The sequence below is a fragment of the Cervus canadensis genome, chromosome 28, assembly GCF_019320065.1.
Source record: "Cervus canadensis isolate Bull #8, Minnesota chromosome 28, ASM1932006v1, whole genome shotgun sequence".
Classification (NCBI taxonomy): Eukaryota; Metazoa; Chordata; class Mammalia; order Artiodactyla; family Cervidae; genus Cervus; species Cervus canadensis.
Genome location: NC_057413.1, coordinates 21,808,793 through 21,820,859, shown reverse-complemented (window position 1 = coordinate 21,820,859; position 12,067 = coordinate 21,808,793). Strand labels below are relative to the sequence as shown.

Below are 12,067 nucleotides of genomic sequence, written 5' to 3'. Positions count from 1 at the left end.
CAGGTAGCTTTTTCCCTTTTTTAAACTACCAGTGTTCCCGCATAGGGGAAACTTTAGAAGTGTATACAAGCTAACTTTTAATTTTCATATGAAACATTTTCGGTTTAGAAGCCCTGCAATGGTTTTAATATTCCAAGCTCAAAATGACAAATGATGTAAATTTCAGTGGTTTACAAAAAAAATGGTAAATGAGTTAGTTACTTCTCATTGATCAAAAAGCTGTCCACTATTCCTAAATGCTTCAAAATTTTAATTTATTCGATTGGATGATCCAGTGAGAGGGAAATTTTGGAGGCAATTGATTAGCTTTAGGAGTTGATCGAGATTAGCATAACATAAAGAAAAAACTAGTTACGAATGAAGATGAAAGAAATCGAGAAGCTATTTTCTGGACGTTTGTCTTCGCTGGTTGTGGGCGAGTTTCTGAATCTGGGAGAGCAGCTGGAATTTTGAAAAGCACTCTCTATGGTGGATTTTCTAGTTTCACTGCTTTGGGAGAAGGGAGATCGCCGGAGAAATACTGGAAGGGTAACTGAATTTTGGGCCTAGGCGAGCTCCGGACTGCCTGATCTCCCCAGCGCCTCCACCTCTCTTTAGCTACGAATTTAGTTTATCTGGGGTTTGCTAAGAAAGAAAATAGGGGAAGGCTAGATCATTAAAGGAAAACTGTCAAAAACTAAGAAACAGGCAAACAAAGTATTGAACATGTCGGAATGCGCAACTGAGAAATTTACTGAAAACTACTTGAGGAAAGGCGGATCCTGTTATTCTCCTGACTTTTGACAGTTTCATGCCTTTGCAATAACTGCCTTCTGTCTGAGAGTACTGGGGCACGAATCTTTGTTACTTGGTTTGTCTAAATAACATTCACAGGTGTATTGCTTATTATTTCCTTCTCATTTCTTATAAAAGTTTAGTGCGCATTTGAACTCTTCACAAGTTTCCAAATAGAAATCGTGGTGTCCCTGATCTTACTCTACAAACAGATGGTATTTTTATGATCATGTTAAATGGAAACAGTAGTACTCTTTCTAACTAACTGCACATTTTCTGCTCTCCCCCAACCCCCAAATATAAATTCCCAAATTTCAAAACCTCTTTGAGCTGGGACACTCCTTTGTTATTTTGCCAATACTTTTATGTTAATACATTTTAACACCTATGTAATATCAATTTATGTAAGAAATTTTATTTTTCTATAGGCATAAAAGTAGTATTTTGTCGAATTTCTCTGCATACGGAAGCTGTTCTGTATTTTTTTGCTTAATGTTTCACAGGGAATCAACCTATAGGCCTGAGGGCCTTGAACAACATCTTTTAATGATGTCATATTTTGTCTCCTCTCTATATAGCAAGAATCTTTTCCTTCATTTCTTTTTAATATCTGTTTTTTTTTAGAGAGGAATCTGTGTAGAACCCTTAAGTGTGTTTAATGCTTTTCTAAATATTAAAACTTTTCAACATAAACTTAACTAGATTAGAGACAAAGGACTCTTCTTTGAAAGCTACCTGAATTTTCTTCTCCTGCATGGAGATCATTTCTTCGTCACCTCTTTCTCTCTGCTTGCATTTCTCACTCTTTCATCAATCTCCATCTTCCCTCCAGGAGAGGGCCTGTTGGAGGAAAGGGGTTGCAGGTTCAATCTTGACCCTGGCCCCCTTCACCCAAACTTTCCCTGTTACACTTCTCACCAGGCCTGTCTCACTCCAACATGCATTCCTCAGTGCATTCATAAATTCTTCCAACCAGGCCTTTCCAGATCTATGCTAAGTTAGCTCTTCCAACTAAATGTGAATGCAGCCCTCCTGCATTTACAGCCCTGAGTTATAATTACTTGATGAATGTTTGCCTTCCCTGGTAGTTCTGAGGGTGAGGATAGCACTGGTCAAATGTTTCTACTGAATACTCAGTGTACAGCTTAGCGCCCAGGGGCCCAGGAACAATACTTGTTGAATGAATTAGTGGGCTCCTGATGCCCAATCTTTGATATAGTCAGTTTATCTCAATTTATTTCTTCAGTTTTCTTTTTTCCCCTTGATAGCTTACCATGTAGGAATGCAAACCCCAGAAAGAGAAAACTGGTCTCTGAATTGATGCCTTTGATGGATCAAGATGACGCTGATGAAGTATTAAACTAGTTAGTACCTAGCAGGAGGATATCATTGCTCTTTGTCTTTGAGGGTTAAAGTTGTCACAAAGTGGTCAGCTTCCATCAAATTATGTCCATATTGCCATCCAGAACTGGTGGGAGTACATATTAATAATACTGATAGCGGAGGGGAGTCTACTGGTGTTGTGAGGGACCGAGAGGGAGAACGAGGGAGAGGCCTCGGAATGACACAGCAGATGAGAAAAGAGGTTCTTAGCTTGGGATATTGGAGAAGGCAATGGCATCCCACTCCAGTACTCTTGCCTGGAAAATCCCATGGACGGAGAAGCCTGGGAGGCTGCAGTCCATGGGGTTGCTAAGAGTCGGACACGACTGAGCAACTTCACTTTCACTTTTCACTTTAATGCATTGGAGAAGGAAATGGCAACCCACTCCAGTGTTCTTGCCTGGAGAATCCCAGGGATGGGGGAAACTGGTGGGCTGCGGTCTCTGGGGTCGCACAGAGTCGGACACGACTGAAGTGACCTAGCAGCAGCAGCAGCAGCTTGGGATATATGGAGAAACTAGGGAAAAAAGCTTTAGCAAGAGTAGGGGGGTGACTATGTTGCTTTTGCTCTATTGAGAATTCTTTTTCTTAGTGATTTTCCTAAGGTAATCTCCTTAGAAAATAACACCTGGTAATTGCTAAAGTATTGCAGCTAAGGATAATGCATGTATGCATACTAAGTGACCTCAGTCGTGTCTGACTCTTTGCGACACCATGGACTGTAGCCCACCAGGCTACTCCTCTGTCTATGGGATTCTCCAGGCCTGAATACTGGAGTGGGTTGCCATGCCCTTCTCCAGGGGATCTTCCCGTTCCAGGGATGGAACCCGCGTCTGTTTATAGTTTTGATTGAAACCTTGGCGTTTCAAAATGAACCGCCCAATGCCTTTGGTCCTGGGGGCATTTCTGCGGAGACCGCGTTCGTCCTGAGGACTGGGCTCTCTGCTCCTTTCGTCGGCTTGTCTTTCCGCACTAGCGTCCCCTCATCCAAAACCACTCCTGGACTCTCAGCTGTGTCGCGGCTGCGCGGGACATCACCTTCCACCGCGGACCCGCAGCCCATACGACCACCTGCAGCTCTTTCCTCCCGGGTTGGTTAACAAACGGGCGGGCGGCTCAGATCCCCTGGTTTCCTTCCCCGCTACTCCCAACTGTGGGGAAGTAGGATATCAGGGATCAGGCTGGGTGGTGGTTGAACGCCAGGCAGAAATTCTGTGGTAGTACTGGTGAGGAAAACGCCAGGTAGGAGTCCTAAGGGGGGAGACGTGACGAAACCGTAAGGGGAAGACTATCACTCTTAGGGAAAATGATGAAAAACTACGGATCGGAAGAGGTAGCGTGGCCGAGCGGTCTAAGGCGCTGGATTAAGGCTCCAGTCTCTTCGGGGGCGTGGGTTCGAATCCCACCGCTGCCAGGGCAGTTTTCTTTATTGTGTAAGACTTGCCTGATAAACGAATTTTCTTCATGCCCGAAGTGGGCAGTTCTAATATCCTACAAAGTTTAGTCCTTATCTCACCCCCCTTTTGACTTCTGTTTTCCCAAGGGCCATAGGTAACTACCTCAGAACAATGCTCAACGGAAAACATGCGCTCGAATAATCTATTTGTCTACACGTTGTTGTTCAGTCTATCTATTTGAGCGGCCAGTATATTTTCGGCATCATTCTAGGCCCTGAGGATGCCTAGAATCAATAACAATCAATAACATAAACAAAAAGTGCTTTTATGCATACAGTCCTTATTACAAACAAATGAATGGATGTCAGCTTCCTGGGAATGCCCTGCAATTCAATATAGATCCTGCCAGTGCCTCCGAGGGAATAATTTATGCTCAAAATAGTCACTATCCTTTCTCCAGCCTCTCTCAGCTCACTTACTTCGTGTCTTCTAATTTGGAAATACTTATAGTATGGGAATGGAGAAAAGTATCAAAATCGTCTTTTTTCGGGGCCTTGTTTGCAAAATCTTTTCTTGACCCGAGGGCATACAAACATTTCCCGAAATTTACAAGGATATAGCAGAGTCGAGTCTATCCTAATTTCCCTGGAAGAGAAAATGACAATCCACTCTACAATTCTTGCTTTTCAAATCCCATGGACAGAGGAGCCTGGTGGGCTACAGTTCCTGGGGTCTAAAATGAGTCAGACACAAATGAGTGACTGAGCATTCACCCCTCTTTGCTGCTGCTGCTGCTAAGTCGGTTCAGTCGTGTCCGACTCTGTGCGACCCCATAGACGGCAGCCCGCCAGGCTCCCCCGTCCCTGGGATTCTCCAGGCAAGAACCCTGGAGTGGGTTGCCATTTCCTTCTCCAGTGCATTAAAGTGAAAAGTGCAAGTGAAGTCCCTCAGTCGTGTCTGACTCTTAGCTACCCCATGGGCTGCAGCCTCCCAGGCTCCTCCGTCCATGGGATTTTCCAGGCAAGAGTACTGGAGTGGGGTGCCATTGCCTTCTCTGTCATCCCACTTTAGGATTCTTTGAAAATGTACTGACTTTTCCACAGGTAAAGTATCTGAAACTTTTCCAGCGTTTTTTCATCATGTTCATTTTCAGTGTTAAGGGGATATCAAAAGATTCCTGGAGTTTGAGCTAGTAATTTGGGGATTTTTAACTGCAGGACTGGGAGTCAGTTGGGAGTTTTAAAGGCAGCTGTACTCCTGAAATGAACAAAATATTGTAAATCAACGATACTTCAATAAAAACAAATAAAGCCAGGTGTCACGATCATAGGACTGTTTTAGGGAGACAACGGTCATGTTGAAAATGGATTCATGAGGATGAAGTCTACTCTATTTGGGGTCAATACAGATGTTGCTCAGCTTTCACAATGGGATGTCAGGCTTGCCACCTCCTTCAGTTAACCAGCGTTTGAAAGATATGACTCTGCAGTCAATAACACAAAACAGCAACACTCCAGGATTGTCCAGAATTTAAACTGGAATTGAAACTTCGCCAGATTCTGTTAGAAGATGGACTAAAGAAGCGACATGAAAGGATGCACTTGAGGGTTCTCATGATGGGCTAAGGACTTTTGAGTCCAAAATCTAAATGCACATCATAATTTGCAGGTAAAATAAACATTCTGAACATGTATATACATTTTACAACAGCCTATATGGTGTTGTAATTAACAAAACCTCAGATTTTCTGGAGAACATGACAACATTTTGCCATCAAGCATTAAAGTACAACTACTTGTAGTATGTGTATGCATGAGGGAGAGGGTGTTGGTGAAAAGTTTTCATCATCAAATAAGGGGTGTTCATGCTCAAAAAAGACTAGAAAAGCACTATGAACTCTCCAGACACATCCTGAACTCTGTTCTTAAGTCACATTGTATCATCTGAAAGCCACATATACAGAGTTTCATCTTGCATAGAAACAATTTTAGAGCTAGAGCCTAAATGTTTTCATCTCAAGTTTTCTTCAACTGAGAAATGCCTATATAAGGAATGTCTATATAAGGCACATGCTCTAATATCCTATAGACACTGAACCTAAAGACCAATGTTTAATCTGTCTATTGTGTAATAAGCCATGTAATTCCCTTTGGAATTTGTTACTAGAAAATTGTATATCTTGGACTCTTTGTCCAATTAGATAAGGTGTAACCATTTCCCAAAATGTTTTCTGTGAAACAAGAGGGCATGAAGGTGCTCCTCCAAACAGGATTCTTTTTGTCCTTCCCTTTGGGAAAGCAATGCTTCTTACAGTTCCTTTGTTTAAGATTTAGAAAGGACATCAGCATATTATAAACCCTGAGAAGTCTTTAAGGGAATAAAAATCCCCACCTAGCCAGCATTTCTTAAACTTGTTACTTTTAAAAAACATTAGCTTGTAAAACACCTTTGACAAATACTGGGTAACCCACTGCTCATCTCTTTCTTGACCAGTCAGGGAACTGAGAACTAAATTTAATACTCAGTTATGGTCATTGTGTTAACTGACACACACTTGCATCCTCTTGTAGGATTTTCAATTTCTATCTTAGTAGTCATATTGAATGTGGTGGTTTAGTTGCTCAGTTATGTGTGACACTTGCGATCCCACAGACTGTAGCCCACCAGGCTCCTCTGTCCATGGGATTTTCCAGGCAAGAATACTGGAGTGGGTTGCCATTTCCTTAGCCTTATAGAATGTGTGTATTTAAATTCTGTCTGCAGTAAGAACCTGTAACATTTGAAAGAGAAAGGGTAGATGTTAAGAGACACTGAAAGACTTGAAAAGATATAAATTTATTAATCCTTGTGAAAGAGCATTTCATATGTCATGCAGATAGATAAAACAAATATTTAAGAAATCAACACCTTGAAGACCTTTTAGTACATTTATAACACAGTGGGGAGGGCTTCATGCTCTTTCCATATGTAAACTTTCACTTGAGCTGTGTACACTTGACTTCTCTGTGTGTACTCAGTCACATCCAACTCTGCAACCCCACGGACTCTAGTCTATCAGGCTCCTCGGTCAATGGAATTTTTCAAGCAAGAATACTGGAGTGGGTTGCCATGTTGTGCTCCAGGGGATCTCCCTGAACCAGGAACTAAACCTGCATCTCTTGCATCTCCTGCATTGGCAGGTGGATTCTTTACTATCTCAACAGCTGGGAAGCTCACACTGACTTCTACTTACTTGTAATTAAAAAAATCTGCCTTTGCCTTGTCTTCCTTCCTCTGCTGAATCTCAGAAATTCTGAATCTATATAGGAGAGTGCCATTTAAGTTTTAATTTAAAATTTGCTGGAACTTCCCTGGTGGTCCAGTCGTTAAGACTCCTTACTTCCACTTAAGGGGCACAGGGTTGGTTCTTGGTCAGGGAACTGAGAACTGTGGCCAAAAAAAAAAAAAAAAAGAAATAAAAAACTTACTAAAAGTGATCAATGTTTATTAATCAAAAAAATGTTCTGTGCTAAACTGAGGTATAGCCGCACATTCAAGAAATGTGGTACAGGATTACAGAAATTGCTCAGAGAAGTCTGAGCATTCAGCAGGCATTTGTTTAGAATTTACCAGTTACAGGATCCATAACAGGTTTCTTAATTTTTTTATGCCTCAATTTCCTCATCCCACAGGGACCTTGTATGGATTAAATGATTTAAAACGTAAAGAATAGTGCCTGGCATGTGTAGGGTACTAGTATGTAGTATCACAGTACTATTATTGATAGACAAAACCTTGGAACCGAAGAAACACTGAATGGGAAGGTGAAGGACAAAGACTTGGGGGATCTCACAATTAGAGGGGTCAAGGAACCAGGAAGAACCAACACAGGAGACAAGAGGGATCAGTATAAGAAGTAGAAGGAGAAATGAGAAAGTGTAAACACCAGAATCACTGCTTTCAGGTGTTGGTGGTCAAAATATTGATGAATGAAAAGGTCTGAGAACCAGTTACTAGAGAGAGAGATTTCCCAGTCTCCCCAAGTTTGTGGGTTTCCCACACTCTATGTTTTCTTTTCTTATGTCTAGTAAGATTTGAGCTCACTCTGAAAGCTTTTCCACACTCCTCACATACATAAGGTTTCTCTCCAGTATGTACTCGCTTGTGTCCAATCAGGGCCGAGCTCTGACGGAAAGACGTGCCACACTCGTGGCAGGTAAATGGCTTCTCACCCGTGTGGATTCTTTTGTGTTGTCTCAGGACTGAGTTCTGATGAAAGACCTTTCCACACACCTCACACCTGTAAGGCTTCTCTCCGGTGTGGATTCTTTGATGATTGGTCAAGTTTGATTTCCCACTGAAAGCTCGACCACACTCTGAACATTTATAAGGTTTCTCTCCGGTGTGGACTCGTTGATGGATGGTAAGGCAGTGCTGATCTTGGAAAGTTTTCCCACAATCCCCACATCGATGGGGCTTCTCCCCTGTGTGTCCTCGTTCATGAGCCCGGCATTTACAGTTATGATGAAAGGCTTTCCCACACTCCTTACACTTGTAAGGCTTCTCTTCGATGTGGATTCTTCTATGTTTGGTGAGCTCTGCTTCGTTGCTGAAGGCTTTTCCACACTGAGGGCACCCACAAGGTTTCTCCTGAGTGTGGAGTCTTCTGTGTTTGCTTAGGTCTGAGCTCCAGCTGAAGGCCCTCCCACACTCATTGCACTCATAAGGTCGCTCCCCAGTGTGGACTCTTGTGTGTTTGATGAGGTCTGAACTCCCGCTGAAAGCCTTCCCGCACTCCTCACACGCATAGGGTTTCTCTCCAGTGTGGCTCCTGCTGTGGATGATAAGGGAATGCTTAAACTGAAAGGCCTTCCCACAGTCACTGCATTCATAAGGCTTCTCTCCTGTGTGGATGATCTGATGCATCCTGAGACAGTACCTGGTCTTGAAGGCCTTCCCACAGTCACCGCACGGGTGTGGCTTCTCCCCACTGTGGGTTTTTTTATGTCGGCAAAGAGCGGATCTACTACTGAAGGCCTTCCCACACTGGGTACAGTTAAAGGGTTTCTCCCCTGTGTGGATTATCTGGTGCATGGAAAGTTGATTTTTGGTCTTGAATGCTTTCCCACACTCATTACACACATAGGGTTTCTCGCCAGAATGAATTCGCTCATGGAGAATTAAGTCAGAATGCCAACTGAAGTTTTTGCCACATCGGGTACATTCATGCTGTTTCTTTTCTGTAAGAACTCCATACAGAATACATTCTGAGTTTGGACTGAAGTGTTTTCTAAGTCCCTTCTGGTTCTTTCCTTTCCTGAAAGTCCCTTTCTCACAGCTTTCTTTCTCTTCTCTCCGTTTCTCCCTCACAGGCATTTCGCATTGATTCTCTAATTCGACATCTTGTACACAAACTTCTCCAACTTCTGGATCCCGGGAGACAACTTTTAGGAGACTTCTAAATTTCACCCAGCACACTTCTCCATTTTCAAAAACCTCCTGTTCTGATCTTGCCTTCTCATTCTCAGGCCACGTCTTGGCAGCTGAAACAAGAAAATAAAAATGTCAGATGTTCAGAGGAAAGGAGATAAGTGAGTTGGAACAGGGGAAGCAATGGTAAATTGTTGGAAGAGTAAATGACTTTCTCATGCTTGAAGAACTGCTAACATTATGGCAAAGGTCAAAGGAGGCTGAAACACTGAAAAGTACGAAGATATTCAAAACTGAGTAAACCTGACAAAAATCCTTCCAAAGTCTACTCATGTTCTAGAATCTCCTAGTTTCGCGAATGATAACTTCATACACCTAAGCCCCTAAACAGGAAACTGGAAATCATTTTCAACTCATTCTAATACTCAGTAACATTTTACAGATGTTACCAGTGAAGTGAGCTGCAGAGGTGGTGCTCAAGTGCCAGTGTAGCCCCCTTCATAAGGATCTGTCTGCTTTGTTCCTGACAGTGGACCCTGGAGAGCCGTATTTCTGTGGTGTACCTCTGCCCACTTGGGTAGGACAGGTTAGATCTGGGGAAGACCTGATCCAAACCAGGCCAGATTCTCTCCTCATGAACTCTGGAATCATGATATGAAAGCAGGTAAGGCCCGGCTCTGAAGACGGCTGCATCTTTAGCACTTAAATTTGAGTGGTGTTGGGATATGGGTGTTGTATAGGGGATGGAAAGCTCTGTCACTGGGACTGACAAGCAGAGATGGCTCTGCCAAGAAAGAAGAATGGAGCAGACCCACAGAGTAGCAGAGAAGACAGCTGGAGAGCAGGGCCTGATGGCATTCCAGCCCTTCTTAAGCCTCCTGTATACCTGCTCTTAAGTTCCACGACACCCTGAATAATAAGTACATTTGGTTTCTCTTGCTTAAGGTAGCGTGAGTTAATTTTTACTATTGGCAACCACAGTCCAAATCTATCTTATTATCTCCTAACTCTATCCCTTCTTCATCTCTATTTCGAGTGCATTCTCACTAGCTAACTTCAATACCCCTCAAAAGTCCTTTAGTCTGCTTCCTCTCTAATCCATCCTGTACACTGCTTCCAGATTATTCCTTCTAAAAATCATATCTAATCACATCACTCTTTAGCTTAAAACACTTCAATGGTGCTCCATAGTTAACCAGACAGGAAGTAAAATGTACAGTCAAGAGCCCCAGCTCACTGTCCTAGTTCTGACACCTAATAACTGTGCCAACTTGGGAGGATGATGTAACTTCTCTCTATGACCCATTGTTTTTATCAATAAAATGGGATCTAGGTTACCCATGATAATGAAATGAGTCAATGTATGTAAAGCACCTGCAACACTGAAATAAGTACTTAATCATCTTACCTGTTAGTATAAGGATAAAGTTCAAGGTCTGTAGTTTACCAAAAACTCATTCGGTCATGATCTTGCCCTGTCCACTGCTCCTGTAGTGTCTCCACTGGCTACTGCAAGTCCTTTGCTCTGGTCATACTGAACTATTCACAGTTCACATTCTTATTCCCCTCTGCCTAGATGGACTTTCCCCTCCTTCAACGAAATGACCTTACTTATTCCACATAACTTAGTTCAATTGTTGTTCCTCCTGCAGTCTTTTGGTCTCCAGGTCAGATTTAGGTGTTTTTCCTCTCTGTTTATGTATACCAGATGCTTATCCTTATCTACATATCTCAGTAAGTCCCATGATACTGGACTGTATAATTACTTCTTTACCTATTTGCTTTCCCCACTAGAAAACAAGCTTCTGGAAGTCAGGGCCCATATCTTATCTGACTGTCTATCTCTAGAACCTTATATAATAGCTGGCACATAACAGTTGCCCAATTATGCTTTTTAGATGGCAGGTAGGACCGAAGAGTAGGTATTTGGATAGGGAAGCTGGAGTTGCCCTGTAAGCAAAGGACAATTTTTTTGAATGACAAATGTAGAAAACAGTTTAAATGAAGAGCTGGTAATATTTTATGACTGACTACATAAGAGGTTCAGGGAATGTAAAGAAAAGTAAGAAAGAGGTAGAACCAGATATAGAAATAGGGAGAGCTTAATGAAGAGACAGCCTTGGAGGGAGAGATGAGTTTGACTTTAGATATGTTGCTTCCCAGATGACAATGCAATATTCAAATAAAAATCAGGAGTTAGAAACATGAGACTGCTGCCCAGGAAAGAGGTAAAGGTTACCTCTTCGGATGGCAGGCATCCAACTTCACAATAACAGAGAATAGAAAAAGACAAGGGTCAAAGGCTCAGGACTCCGAATGAGGGAAGGTCCTGAAAAAACAAACAAACAAACAAAATCCCCTAAAATCCAGAGGCAGAAAAGCAATGTTCTCTGAGCATTGTAGTAAATGATACACAGAGGGCAGATAAATTGTCAGAGCCTTTTTGCAAGAAATCGCAAAAAGTCTATTAGATATGTTGCAGAGAGCTGATTAGATAATGACAGAATAATTACCCAAATAGTATGTTTTCTCTGCTTTTAAGATTTCCTAAATAGATTTCCTCTGGGCCCTTGAGGATGGATGGCCCACCACTAAGAACATTCTATAACCATTCTGTCACATGGAACACACAAGGGGACAGACAGCTTCTCTGGCACTCACCTGGATAGGAGCAGCTCAGGAACTCCCAGTCCTGTCGATCCTGAACATAGGGCTCTGTACCTTGCTCCAGACAGGAGATCAAAGGAGGTTTAGAAAATGAAAATCCTGGTTGTACAGAAGGAAGAAGGAATAAGTGTGTATAGCAACAAAGAACTGCCCTAACATTTACTTTGATCCCTCTGTTTGCATATGAAAATAGGAAAGAAATGTCTATTTGGGCAGAGAAAAGGGTTTATTCAGGGGTCTGGTAACCTGTAAATGAAACAGGTTGAAGGACTTTCTCAGAAGTCAATACTCAGAAAGGCAAAGAAAGAGTTTCTGGAAAACTGTCGTTGGTTATATTTTCCCTGTTCTTTTTAGGAGAATGGAAGTTTGTAAAGGAAGGCTGATCTACTTTCAGCCGCTAGGAAGGAGTTCATGACTAGGTGATGGATACAAAGCAT

At 42.3% G+C, this 12,067-nt stretch overlaps 1 protein-coding gene and 1 non-coding gene across 12 annotated transcripts in view; one reads left to right on the top strand and one right to left on the bottom strand.

Moving 5' to 3' along the window:
• The first annotated feature begins 3,489 nt into the window (after positions 1 to 3,489).
• Positions 3,490 to 3,571, top strand: TRNAL-AAG. Its single transcript has one exon. It is a non-coding gene; the product is annotated as a tRNA-Leu (tRNA).
• A 2,799-nt stretch (positions 3,572 to 6,370) lies between these two features.
• The window catches only part of ZNF311 (zinc finger protein 311), a 29,924-nt gene continuing 24,227 nt past the window's right edge, over positions 6,371 to 12,067 (bottom strand). For 8 of the 11 annotated variants that reach the window (XM_043449683.1, XM_043449687.1, XM_043449688.1 and 5 more), the window contains 2 exons: positions 11,625 to 11,729; positions 6,371 to 9,076 (listed from right to left, as the gene is read on the bottom strand). In XM_043449683.1, the coding sequence (XP_043305618.1) occupies positions 7,494 to 9,076; positions 11,625 to 11,729 (1,688 nt within the window). In that variant the 3' untranslated portion in view covers positions 6,371 to 7,493. The remainder of the gene's footprint in view (positions 9,077 to 11,624; positions 11,730 to 12,067) is intronic. The other 3 variants (XM_043449691.1, XM_043449693.1, XM_043449692.1) reach the window with 1 other exon arrangement.